The sequence below is a fragment of the Meriones unguiculatus genome, chromosome 8 (assembly GCF_030254825.1).
Source record: "Meriones unguiculatus strain TT.TT164.6M chromosome 8, Bangor_MerUng_6.1, whole genome shotgun sequence".
In the NCBI taxonomy this organism is placed as follows: Eukaryota; Metazoa; Chordata; class Mammalia; order Rodentia; family Muridae; genus Meriones; species Meriones unguiculatus.
Genome location: NC_083356.1, coordinates 10,347,036 through 10,360,555, shown reverse-complemented (window position 1 = coordinate 10,360,555; position 13,520 = coordinate 10,347,036). Strand labels below are relative to the sequence as shown.

The following is a 13,520-nucleotide window of genomic DNA, read 5'->3' as shown; positions in this document are numbered from 1 at the left end:
GGCTAACCTCAAACCCACAGAGATCTGCCTGCCTCTCCCTCCCTGAGTGCTGGAATTACAGGCGTGTGCCACCATGCCCAGCTGTAAAGTGCTGTTTTATTTAATCTGTACATTTTAAAGCTATTTATTTGTTTTGTGTATTCATTTATTTATTTATTTATTTACTTATTTACATGAAGGTCAGAGGACAATTCCATGTGTCTGGGGGTTAGAAGACAACTTTTGGTCAGTTCTTTCTTTCAACCATGAGAGCCCTGGCGATTAAACTCGGGTCATCATTTTGGTGGCAAAATGTTTTTATTTGCTGACCATATTGCTGGCCCACTGCTTATTTATAATGGCAGCATTTTTGCCTTCCTAACAAATAGACAAATGAAAGAATTAAGCAAAAACAAACAGAGGATATGCCATCACTTCTTATTGCCTACATTTGAGAGAAGAGCAACCACACAAACTGCAGTGTTTAGAATGACAGCAAGGGGGCGATTTGTGTATTCTTATATATGTTTAATTCACTAACTGAGACTCACTGATTTATCACCCACATTTTCATCCCAGGTCCTCCAGGCCCTCCAGGAGGCCTGAGAATAGAAGACATCAGAGCTACCTCTGTGGCACTAACTTGGAGCCGTGGCTCAGACAATCACAGCCCTATCTCTAAATACACTATCCAGACCAAGACTATTCTCTCAGATGACTGGAAAGATGCAAAGACGGGTGAGTTTGTATGGCTAATTGGTCTATTCATATTTACACATGATTTTTTTCTTCTAATTTTATTTTCTCTCCCTTCAAGCCTTTGCATGTCCTCTATCCCCAGTCCCTCCCATGACCCCCTCAATTGCCCAAACTGATGGTCCCTTTTACTTTTATTAGTGTTGTTACATAAACACACACATAAATGCATAAATATATAAATACAGACTGCTAACCGTGTTCGGGGCTGCTTATCTGGGTATGATTCCAGGGCTGAACATTTGTATTGGATCACCAGTTAGTAGGTTCTCCGCGGTTGAAGCTAATTCTTCCATTTTCAGCAATCATTAGTTGCTTGTTGTTCTTTACTTGTGGTGGAACCCATGATATTTCGCCCTTCCCCACCAATATGTCTATCGCAATTGTCGTTGTCCTTGTCTAGCTATGCTGTTATAGTAACAAGGGTGAAGTTTCCCTGTCATTTCTAGGAGACACAGTCTCACATGTAGCAGACTTCCTGGTCCCATTGGCTCTTAAAAATCTTTCTGCACTTTTTTTCTTGATATTCTCCAAGCCTTAAGTGCAGGAGCTGTGTTATAAATATACTTATTGTGGCTCGGCTCCTGGTGATCAGTCTGAATTATGACCAACTTTGTGCTTTTTCTGAAATCATCTCCATTTGCTGCAAAGAAACTTCTCTGATTCATAGAGCAATACTCATTAGTAGGTATATAGCTATAAGGGTATGTTTTAGCATACAACTAATATTCTTTTATATTTGCCTAAGGGTACGTACATTAAAGCATTGTTTTATAGGTTTTAAGTACATTCATTAATAATTCAAAAGGCAGAGGTCAATCTTGAATGATGTTCCCTAAGAGCAACCTACCCTGTTTTCTTGAACCAGGGTTCCTCACTGTCCTGAGGTGTGTCAGCCAACATATGTTAGCTGGCCTGCAATCCTCAACATCCTCCAACTCTCTGCTTTCCAATGCTACAGTTACAGCATGCTCCTGTATTCCCAGCACTCTTTTCTCTTTTATTCTTTCTAAGGTTTCATTTTTATGTAGATGAGTGTTTTGCCTACATGTATGTAAGTACACCACGTGTGTCTGTTGCCATGGAGGTCAGAAAGAGGGCCTCATGTCCCATGAAACTGGAATTACAGAAAGGTTGTGAGCCACCATGCATGTGCTGTGAAACAAACCCAGGTTCTCTGCAAAAGCAAATAGTGCTCATAACTTTTGAGCCAACTTGCAAGCTCCAGGCTCAGTATTTTTATGTTCTGGAGACTGAATTCAAATCCAAATGCATACTGAGCAAACACTTTGTCAAGTCAGCTATCTCCTCAGCCCCTTCCAATTGCCTGCAGAAACAAGAAACATCTCCCGTGTTCTTGCGGCCATATTACTTCACTGCCTCCATGGTCACATGGCCTCCTTCCTTTGGTAAGGTTTCTCCTTTATGTCTCCTATGAAGACACTTGTCATTGGACTTAGGTGGTCCCACAAGGAAGTTAATGACCTTATTTAAAAAAAAAAAAAAAAAAAAGGTTTGCCTTAAAAAAATATCTCTAGCTAAAACTTCTCTGCTAAGACTGTGTTTCATATCAGGTAACACACAGGTTCTGGATTCAAACATGAACATATTCTTGGCTATCTTATTGTTTAATATGGTACAGTCTTATTTATATAGGCTGCTCAAAGTCAAAGAAAAGAGTAACATAGGAAAGAGGAGCCATCCCACACAGAATCATAACAATAAGTTCTGTTTCTCCCTTATTTGATGAAAATAATTTTTTTACTTTTTATTGATTCAAACCTTTACTTGCCCTCTTTCCATTATCTAAAATGAAATTCCTCATCATGTGGACTTAAGCACATATGCAGATTTTATGTGAGGGAATGCTAATGGAGTCAGAAGATAGGGAGATAGAATAAAAACAGAGAGAAGAGGACACCAGTGTTTCAAAGTTTCAAATCACAACGTCAAAAATGCATGTTCAATCTTTTAAGCAAAGCATTGGCAAGATGATAGGACAATGAATAGACTTAGGCAAGTAGTGGCCTGGACCAGCCCTGGCTGCCAGACAGTTTTAAGGTGAAAACTAGACACTGAGCACAGTATCCTCAAAGGCTGCGTGTTTATGATCTGCATTAACAGGTGACAGTATCCCAAATAGTAACATGATGAGTCACAGGCAATCCTAAAGAAACAAATTCTCCATCTAGTATACAGGTATTTACATGCACTTGTGTGTAAGCTGATTATTAAAAACACGTAGAAATGTTGGAGGCAAGCTTAAACTAAAATGTACGCCTAGCCTGTCTTGGTTGTGTATTTTTATCATATCTCAACTAAATAAGCAAGCTAAGGTCATATCTTATGATAATTTATTATCACTCACGAGTAGCCTGAATGCTGAGAACTTATATAGCGTATATGAGTCTAGCTCCAGCTGATACAAGTCTGCAAAACCTGCAAACAATACTTTTTGCTGTCATTTTTTAATTTTATCAGAAAATCATTTGCTGTCTACGGACCCTACTAGTGGGAGATCACCCAGTTTTTGCCTTAGGAAATCGTCCTAGACTCTGCTCCAAGAAAACAGCCTTTTTTTCTACTTAAAGTGTAGCCCAGGGATTAGGAGCCAGGAAGGAGCTTGGGCTTGGCAGAGGGGCAAGGTCCCAGCCCCCACCTCAGGTTTTCTAGACAGGCAAATCACATACACATGTGCTACTCTTGCTAGTTTGTTATCAGTGATCTTTTCTCTCACACTCTTCAACACAGTATTTGTCATTGCCAGGTTTTTTTTTTTTTTTTATGTCAAACCAGTGTATATGTGCCATCTCGCTGAAAGAGTGAAAATGGCGGATTGAGCCAACTACTAATCTCTACTTGATGTCAATTTCATTTAGACCCCCCAATCATTGAAGGAAACATGGAGGCAGCGAAAGCGGTGGATTTGATCCCCTGGATGGAGTATGAATTTCGAGTGGTAGCGACCAACACTTTGGGTACAGGAGAGCCCAGTATACCCTCAAACAGGATCAAAACCGATGGTGCTGGTATGTGCAAGGACCTTTGAACATTTTCATGAAGCTACAGTACAGTAGCAGTTTAATATGTACTAGAATGCATTGGTAAATACTCTGAAATCAGTGGTTCATCTAGAGAGGTGTGTGTAGCCCAAAACAACAAAAAGTAAATGTTAATGTTTTTCTTACATGAGTTATATAAAAATCTGTAAATTTTATATTTTATCATGTTGTTTTTGGCTACACAGAATTTTAGAATTTGTAGACTTTTATATAATGTATTGACTATAGTAATTATATAAATGTATAAAAATAATGCATTTTCTACATTAATTTTATTAAAATCTATAAATTTCTTATTTTTCTCAGCGAATTCCACCAGAGACTATTGAAATGAAGTTTGTGTATAGAATATATGGTCTTTAATGTAAATTGTGAGTCTTAACAAGGAAGACACTGGATTAAACAGGGTCAATGATTTGGGAAGTTCTCCATTTTCATGACTCACAGAGACATTTACAGACGCTAACCCATGTGACTGGCAAGGCGTAGAAGGCAAGAAAGGTCTGGAGACAAAAGAGGTAGTGAAGGTTCATGAGGGCATGGCACTGAGGAGTCACAGCATAAGACACGGGGTATGTTCTCTTCAGGTGTCATTCTAACTAGGTTCTCAGAACAGTTCAACCAATTCTGATTTACATTTTTATGCTACATGCCAATTTCATTCAAATACCCTTTATTTTATGAAGTACTTCATTCTTTCTTTACCTCATATTTACAAAACAAAATGCCACTCTAATGTTTTTTTTTGTTTTGCTTTTTTGCTATTTTCTATCTATCAAAACAAACAAACAAATAAACAAACATTTTTCAGGCTCTCTGAGTTCATTTATTTTTAATATTCCTTGCCAAAAATCAGAGCTTTCTTTGAGCTAAAGATTCTGATGATTGACTGGCTTTAAAATTCTGCTGTCTTTGCTTAATGTCACTTACCCACGTGTTTGGCCGCCCCAGTTCCTTGACCCTATTTCCAAATAGAACTGTAACTTTTAATATCATGGATACTGCTATCAGCAAGCTACCTTCTTCAGTTCTGTGCAGTTTTAATGACATGTGGACCGCCATCCGTGAGCTAACTCATTATAGTTCTGTACAGTTTTGTGCAGTTTTCAAGGTAAACATGATAGTGACAAAAGGAAGGAAATGTAATCAAAATCCCTGGTTTGTTTTGGAAGTGCTAGCCCAGTGCTCATTAATGGGTTGGATACTTTTGGATAGTTGACTTACGTCAAGGTACCATATACATAAGATCCAAAGTTCAAATCCAGATGTCTGAGGTTCATCTTCCAGGTCACTCGGCTATCTCTTCAAGATAGCATTTGATGCAGGACTCTGAACTCTCCTCCGCTTTATGAACTTGGGTTAGAATCCTAACAGAGGCTGGCTCCTGTGTGAGGACTGAACACATTTATCCCCTTCTTGAGAAACAAAGAAAAACAAATGGAGCATGACTTGACTGGCGGTTTTGACCACAGAATTTCATACCACAAAATCAGACTTGATTTGTTGGAACAAGCATTCATTTCAGAATAAAATTTTAGAAATATCCCAAGTGTTTAAGCTGGGTTAAGTAAATATTTCTGTTACACCATCATAACATACCTGTCTCAAGTTTTGGCCAATTTTTCTCATTTGAGTGGGATTAAATTTCTATAGTGTGAACAGTGTCTTTCCTGAATACCAGTTTTCTTAGTGAATACTGTTCCCAGAGCAGAAGGAAACCTTTGGTATTGCTCTTCCATAAGGAGTTCCCTTTGTCTTAATCATTTTGATACAAATTGTGTGTGTCACCATTCCAGATGTTACAGAAGAATAGGTTAAGCTTATACCAATATGTGATACAAAATTCAAGTTCAGATCCTTTGAGTCCACGTCCCTCTTCTGGAGACAGGGTATGGTGCTGGGCTGCTGACTGCTGACTATTGCAACCCCAGCATCACCGCATCAGAGCTCGGGGACTCAGGGCACATTCCTTCACAGTTACTTAGTATGAAAACTGCGGAGAACAGCTGAGCGAACTCTTTAAATTCTGCCAAGTGTATTATCCAGTAACATTACTAGTACATAAAATTTTATTGTCATTATTTTGTGTGATAACAAGTTTAGAAAATGCACTAGAATGACATATGTTTTTCATAAACAAATAAAATAACACTTGAATTCTGTAATCCTCTTACTTCTTCTAAACAACAACAAAAAATAATAACTGCAATGGGATCTTCAAAGCAAATTTTATTGTGCATCATGATTTCTGCTTAAAACCTTAATTTCTGCCAAACTAAATGTCCTCACCTGACCTGAGTTATGTTTTCATTATGAGTCCACTGAGTGAGTTGTGCTACGGTCTCTTTGTATTCATAAATAGTAAACAAGCTTGTGGTCTTGCTAGATGAGATATCCTAGATTCCATGTGGGTTTTCATCTTCCAATAGGAAAGCATCTGTTTACAGTGGAGCCGTGTGAGAAATCTTAGCAGTGTGTTCTACCTCCAAGCCACGGGCTCTGTACTGTGAGCACTTCAGAACTGCACGTTAGTGCGTTTGAGATGACATATTGTGTTTTTGAGACTACAATATGTCATTACAATATGACATTACACTATGAGATTACAATATGCAATCTCAAAAATAAAATAAACTCTTTAAAAAGAAAAAGCTACACACTGAAGATAGAACATTAAATATCAGTCTTTGGCTTTATAGACTGACATGCAATCATTTTGAATCTCTTGTTTTTTTAAATCATAAAATTTTGACATAAAGCAAAATCTTCATCTTTAACTTTTTGTGTTAAAATGACTATACACGATAAAGCACTAATGAACAAAGATAACTTATTAGCATATTTTTGTATCAAAGCCAATATTAAGAAAATATATAATATTCATATTCAAAAATTTTAAATTTTTTTCTTACTATTTTATATTCTTATTTATTACTGTTTTATTTATTTATTTATTTTTTATAATTTATTCACTTTGTATCCCAGTTGTAGACCCCTCCCTCATCTCCTTCCAGTCCCATCCTCCCTTCCTCTTTCTCCCCTATCCCTCATCTCTAGTCTATTGATAGGGAAGATCCTCCTCCCTTATTGTCTGACCCTAGCCTATCTGGTCCCATCAGGGCTGCCTGGATCCTCTTCCTCTGTGGGTTGGCTAGGTCACCACACCAGGGAGAAGTGATCAAGGAGCAGGCAACCTAGTTCATGTTAGAGACTGTCTTTTCTCTCCTTAACTAGGGAGCCCACATGGAGATTGAGCTGTCTATGGGCTACAACTGAGCAGGGGTTTTAGGTGCTGTTATGCATGGTCTTTGATTGATGCATCAGTCTCTGCAGTCCCCACTGGGCCCAGCTATTTTTTTGCTTTGTTGGTCTCCTTGTGTGACTCCTGTCCCCTCTGGGTCCTTCTATATCCTCCTTTTGCTATAAGACTTCCTGATCTCTGTCCAAAGTTTGGCTGTGAGTCTGGGCATCTGCTTTGATCCCCTGCTGGGCAGAGTCTTTTAGAAGACATTTATGGTAGGCTCCCATCCTGTTCTCTCTCTTCTGCTGATTCCATTGTCTATCTTGTTTTCCCTTCTGAATGAGGATTAAGTACCTTCCCTAGGGTCCTCCTTGTTGTTTAGCTTCTTTAGGTCTGTAGATTTCAGTATATTTATCCTATATTATATGGCTAATATCCACTTATAAGTGACCCAGAAATAAATCTACACACCCACAGACACCTGATCTTTGACAAAGAAGCCAAAACCATGCAATGAAAAAAGACAGTATCTTCAACAAATAGTCCTGGTCTAACTGAGTGTCTACATGTAGAAAAATGCAGATAGATCCATACTTATCACCCTGCACAACAGTGAAGTCCAGTGGCTCAAAGACCTCAACAGAAAACCAGACATACTAAATCTGTTAGAAGAAAAATTGGAGAAGAGCCTTGAACTCATTGGCACAGGAGACAACTTCCTGAACAGAACACCAAGAACTCAGGCTCTAAGATCAACAGATGAAACCTTGTGAAACTGAAAAGCTTCTATAAAGCAAACGACACCAACAAAATAACAAAATGTCAGCCTACAGACTGGGAAAAGATCTTTACCAATCCTACACTTGACAGAATTTCTCAAGTGCCCATTTTCACACTGTCAAATACAACCTGAAGAAATACTGGAAAATTATTTAAGAACTAAAATGTAAATGGAAATAATAATCATGATATTGAGTTGATTTCCAAGCTATTTTTGGATCTATAAGTGAATCCACACAGGCCCTTTGGCCAATAGAAACAAATCACTATTTTTCCAAAACGCTGGCAAAAGATGATTGAAAACATCTTAGTTTAAAATTATAAATACTATTACTTTACTATTAATAATTTATTGTTTTTAAATGTTAGTTCATGTTTGCTTTGATAATTTATGACTTAAAGAATACCAAGTTTGTTCCCTGTTAAGTGTCTGGGGCATGAAGCAGAAAGTGCCTGCTAGTGTTGGCCTAGATACGTTTTCTTGAGACTGAGCATTCTGTTGAAGGTTTCCTGTTTGAACAGGAGAGTGCCAATTGCTCTGTCCTCTGATTCTATTTAGACATATTAGCCATCAATTTCCTCTGAGGAAAACTGCTTCTACGCTTCTGGAGCTAAAAATAATAAACTAACAATCTAGGCAAAACAGTAAAATATTCTATTAAGAGCTACAGTTCATTTGCCTTACCTCTGTGGTTTTCTTGTCTCAAGTTTAATAGCATGAGCAGGATGAACAATCTTTGCAAAGAAAATCAGTCTCGAAGTCCTTATTTGAAGCATGCTAGGAAGTACTTAAATTATCATAAAATAGAAGCTATTTGGCTTAATAGAGACATAGTCTATTTTTAACTGCTAAAAGATTTACATTGGTTATTATGAAAAGCATTACAAGGAAATGGTTTGCCAAATACAATTGTCTTAAGAAGATGCAACACATTTTATGTAACAGTTTTCACAAGGCTACTTTGAAATTAGCTCCCCATGACCACTCTGCTTGTATTTAGAGTAAAACAATATGTGATTTATTGATTTTAGGGAAATATGCCTGCTAATTTGTCCATAGCAAACAGAGTTGTTATGGACTAACAGCATTTACAGTTTACAGTTGTTTTTAACAGCCTGGACTACTATATATGTAACCAACATATAACATAGATTGATTATATATTCATATAATTTATGTATGTTATATTTTATAAAATACATCGTATGTGTTATGCTATATATTAACTGGTGAGCTACAGTTCACCTCTAACATACTTGTATGCCCAGCTTCACCTTCTAGTACACATGTGGTGACAGGTGAATAGTGAATTTTCTCTCAGGCTTCATGCTAATCTTGTCGTGAGAAAGGAGGACGGCAGAGCTTGGTGGTCAGAAGGAAGTTATATAACTTATGATAGGTTAGTGAATGATCTGTGCTCATAGTCCCTGTGGAATGGAATAGCTGACTGTTTAGTCTTCTAGGCCAAAACAATCCTGAGCAGCCAGAGTCTTGTTTGTCACATGCGTTCTCATTTCTGGGATGCTAACGTACATCTCTCATCAAGGAATCTTTTTGGTTGGCTTGGAAATTTTAAAATGTGTTTCTTGGAGTCACAGTTCTCTGTTAGACTCTGATGTCTCCTAAATATGACCTCACGGGTACCTTTTGAGACAGGTGTGGCTAGGTCCTCTTGTAAAAAGACTTAGGGATGCCTGGAAGTACTAACACTTCGTCTCCTTTGGGTGACAACAGATCTGGGGTGACAGCGCACGTGGGGCCAATGCCTTTGTGTAGGAAAATGTTGGTCCACCTTGCTGAGAGTGGAGGGACAGAACGTTGCAGTTCAAAGCCAAGTTCATGTGTTCAGCAAGAGGCAGTGCCTAACCTGGAGGGTTTTCAAGGAGAAAGCAAATGAAAAAGGCTCCAGGCTGGGCAGCTAAATGCAAGTTGGGTTCTAAAAGAGTGAGAGGGAGAGATTTCTGGGGCTTAAAGGGAAAACAAATGATGGATTGTTTAAAAAAAAAAAAGAGTTATTATGGGGTCCAGTACAAACCAGCTCTGTGAGTTCCTCCGTGCACATCTGTGTGTGAGTATGTCCATGCACAACTGTGTGTGAGTTCTCCCGTGTAAATCAGTGAAGTGTACTAACCAGAGAGTTAGAAAAGAATGCATTAAAGAATGCATAAAGTTCTCCAGTGCAGAAACAGGGTGTAATCTCCAACCCACACAGTTGCACACCTCTGTTAGTGTGAACGAGGCACTCCTGCTGCAGCTGGCTTAGCTCTGTGGATGAAAAAGGCGTGGTTTCTGTGGTAAATGAGAGCTTCACCAGGAGAGGAAATATTCATAGCTTTCACCTTCTTGTCATTTTCAACTTGTTTCAGCACCAAATGTGGCTCCCTCAGACGTTGGAGGCGGCGGTGGAAGCAACAGAGAGCTGACAATAACATGGGCGGTAAGTATTAACCAGCCGCACAGAGGAGGGGATGTGCTATCTGCTTTTAATCGCAAAACCAGTTGCTTATTAAAAGAAATTGGAAATAAAAAGGAATACTTGACTCATGCAACAGAACGATGGGTAACTTTTCCCCATAACTGCACAACAGATTTCCCCTGTCTTATAGTGCTTAGCAAGCAGTTTCTGTGACCAACAAGACCCTGACAGCTCAATGGACGTTGGCCTAGAAGGCTAAACACTGAGCTATTCCATGCCACAGGGACTGTAAGCACATACCACCCACTCTCCTATCATAAGTTATATATCCTTTTGCCTGGACATTTATACACACAAGACTATGGCTAAAGACATTATACAGTAAAGACATTGAATCCACTTCTGAACAGAACACCAGATCTCACCCAAGTCTTACCTCAGCCATACTGTAATCTGTCTTAAACTGTTCTGTTAGAGTCACACCCAAAGGCAAACATTTCATTCTGTTTTCATGACTCATAAGAAAATCTCATGTCTAGGTTTTCAAAGCAAGGAGATATGGGTGCAGCCACAGTTGTCTGAGTAGGACTTCCGGCGCCTGTGCTGACATCCTCCTCACGACCCACCCAGTCTGTATATTTCAGTCTTTGATGGTTGAGGATAATAAAGGGTTACAACAAGGCACTGAAGATGGCAAGAAAACTGCCAGGCTTTATTTCTTGCATGAATTAAACTCATGCAAAAAGTGGATATTTAATGAATAGTGACTTAACTCTGCTACATGGCCATTTAAGTCGAATCTTCAGGTGCTGTTTAGGGGAAAAGACTTTTGCTAATTTGTGTGTTTGTATGTGTGTGTGTGTCCATCTGTATGTTAGAGTCAATATTGAATTACAACGCAAACATTATCTAAAATAGACCTTCAGAAGGGCAGGTAGAAGGTATTAGAACTACCTTTATCTCAGGGTCGTCAGTTCCATTACAAACTTCCCCGTGTCAATGACATATGTCTTCCACAGAAACCCCGAGTAAGCTCTGGGGACTGAAACATGGCTGCAATGCTCAGTAAGCAGGTGCCCAGTGCCAGCCCCTTACCCATGGGAGTGGCACCACCTTTCTCCCCGGGAACCCGCACTCCTATTCCTCCTAAAACACTTTCTGGTAGCAACGTAGAGATCCTGGAGTCTGGATTCACGTCATGGCCTCTCACGTCTGCAGTTCAGTCATTCATCCTGTACCTTTTCAGCCATGCTCTAGGTTTGAAGGATCAAAAGAGAAAAGAAATGCATGAAACTCCTGCCTTTGTACAACTTATTTTTCAAGAGTTGAGGAGCAGTAGACAGTGAACAAAAATGTGTGGAATTGATAGCGACAGTTTGAAAGGGAAAAGGAGAGGAAGCCAGAAGGTGGCATGGGGGTACTATAGGTTCTTAGAATGGCAGATTGCACGGGCTCAAAAATATTGTATGGGAGGTAGTACTTCTCCTCCAGTGAGGGAAGGAAGAATTAACTGGGAGTAGATGGCAGGGAGTTGGGGGCACACAGGTGTTCAGTGAGCAGCTAGTACACCATTCTGGGAATGACATCACCTCAGAGGTGAAAATGCTTTGGCATCTTCAACTACCATCAATTTATGAAAAACAAGTCTTTTTTTTTTTTTTTTTTTCCACCAACAGCATGCATCCCTGTGTGATTCTATTCTCATAGGACTTTTCCATATTGACAGTATAACAAAGCTGTTTGTTATTTGAATTTTTACTTAGCCATTGTCAAGAGAATACCACTACGGTAACAATTTTGGTTACATAGTGGCGTTTAAGCCATTTGATGGAGAAGAATGGAAAAAAGTAACAGTTACTAACCCAGACACTGGCCGCTATGTCCACAAAGACGAAACCATGACCCCCTCCACTGCATTTCAAGTAAAAGTGAAGGCATTCAACAGTAAAGGAGATGGGCCCTACAGCCTCATCGCAGTCATCAACTCAGCACAAGACGGTAGGTGAATGAGAGGCCTTGCTGGCATCACAGAGGCGGAAAACTGTATTCCCTGGTACGGTTTAGTTTCTTTTCTTTCAGCCCTCGTCTATTAAGATCTTTGTATATTACTGGGTGTTCAGTAAGCAAGTACTCTCTGGAGCCAAATTTAAATGTCAGCTTTCCAAATAGCAAAAGTGTGCTAAAAATTTTTACGTCATTTTCATTTTTCTGATTCTGTCCTTTTAAATTAGGAAATCATTCTTAAAACCACTGGCTGAAGACGAGCGGTCAATGTATTATGATTATAATGTTGAGGCCTAATTCCTCCATACTTGAATAACTTCATGGAGCCTATGTTTTTCTGTGTGTTTTTAAAAGAATATTTTATTATTCTGTGTAGGTGGGTATTTTGCCTACATGTGCATATACCATGTGTTTGTCCAATGCCTGTGGAGGGTTTCCGATCCCCTAGAAATGAAGTTAAAGATGGTTGTGAGCCCTCATGTGAGAACTGAACCTGCATCCTAGGGATGGCCAGTGTTCATGATCACTGACTGAGCAGCTTCTTCAGCCCATGAGTCTATGTAGTTTCAAATACCACTTACAAGATAAGAGGCCCTGAATTGGTTATCCAATACCAAGTGTTCAGCCCTAAGTTTTATATACATACAAGTAACAATAAAAACAAAACCAGCAGGCCATTTTTAATGACAGTTCAACGACAGCTAAAATCCAACAGCAACAATTAAAGCAATAGAAGCCACGAATTTTAGAGAGAGCAAGGTGGGGAGGGTTGAGGGAAGAAGAGAAGGCAAATATGATGTATTTTGTAAAATTGCGCAGAATTTTAATGTGAAATTTGTCTAATGTCAGAATTTAAGTACATTTTGTTATTACAATTAGATGTGTGTGTCTGTGTCCTGCACCTGAGTGTTAGTGTTCGGGCTTATGTGAAGGTCAAGGGGAACCTTCAGGTGTTTCACCTTCGGTGAAGTTCTTCTTGATTTTTTGTTTTTATTCTTGTTGCTGTTGTTATGCGAAGAGACCTCTCACTGTTCTGAACACTATGAGTAGAGTGGGCTGACCGACAAGCAGCAGGCATCCCCCTGCCTCTGTCTCCCAGCTCACGGTCACAAGTGTGTACCTGAAGACTCAGCTTTTTGCCTTTCTTCATGTAGTCTGGGAATCAAGCTTGGGTTCTGCCGTTCGCAGGACAAGTTCTCTACCAATGGAGCTATCTCCTCCAGCCAGGTGAAATTGTGCTTCGAAAAATAAAAGTGTCTGGTAGGCCGTTTGAGGATAGGG

The 13,520-nt window shown here is 39.3% G+C and overlaps 1 protein-coding gene across 2 annotated transcripts in view; it reads left to right on the top strand.

Moving 5' to 3' along the window:
• Window positions 1-13,520, top strand: part of Cntn1 (contactin 1) — a 311,867-nt gene that overhangs the window by 242,390 nt on the left and 55,957 nt on the right. For both annotated transcript variants that reach the window (XM_060388785.1, XM_060388786.1), the window contains exons 16-19: window positions 559-717; window positions 3,615-3,764; window positions 10,186-10,256; window positions 11,999-12,233. In XM_060388785.1, the coding sequence (XP_060244768.1) occupies window positions 559-717; window positions 3,615-3,764; window positions 10,186-10,256; window positions 11,999-12,233 (615 nt within the window). The remainder of the gene's footprint in view (window positions 1-558; window positions 718-3,614; window positions 3,765-10,185; window positions 10,257-11,998; window positions 12,234-13,520) is intronic.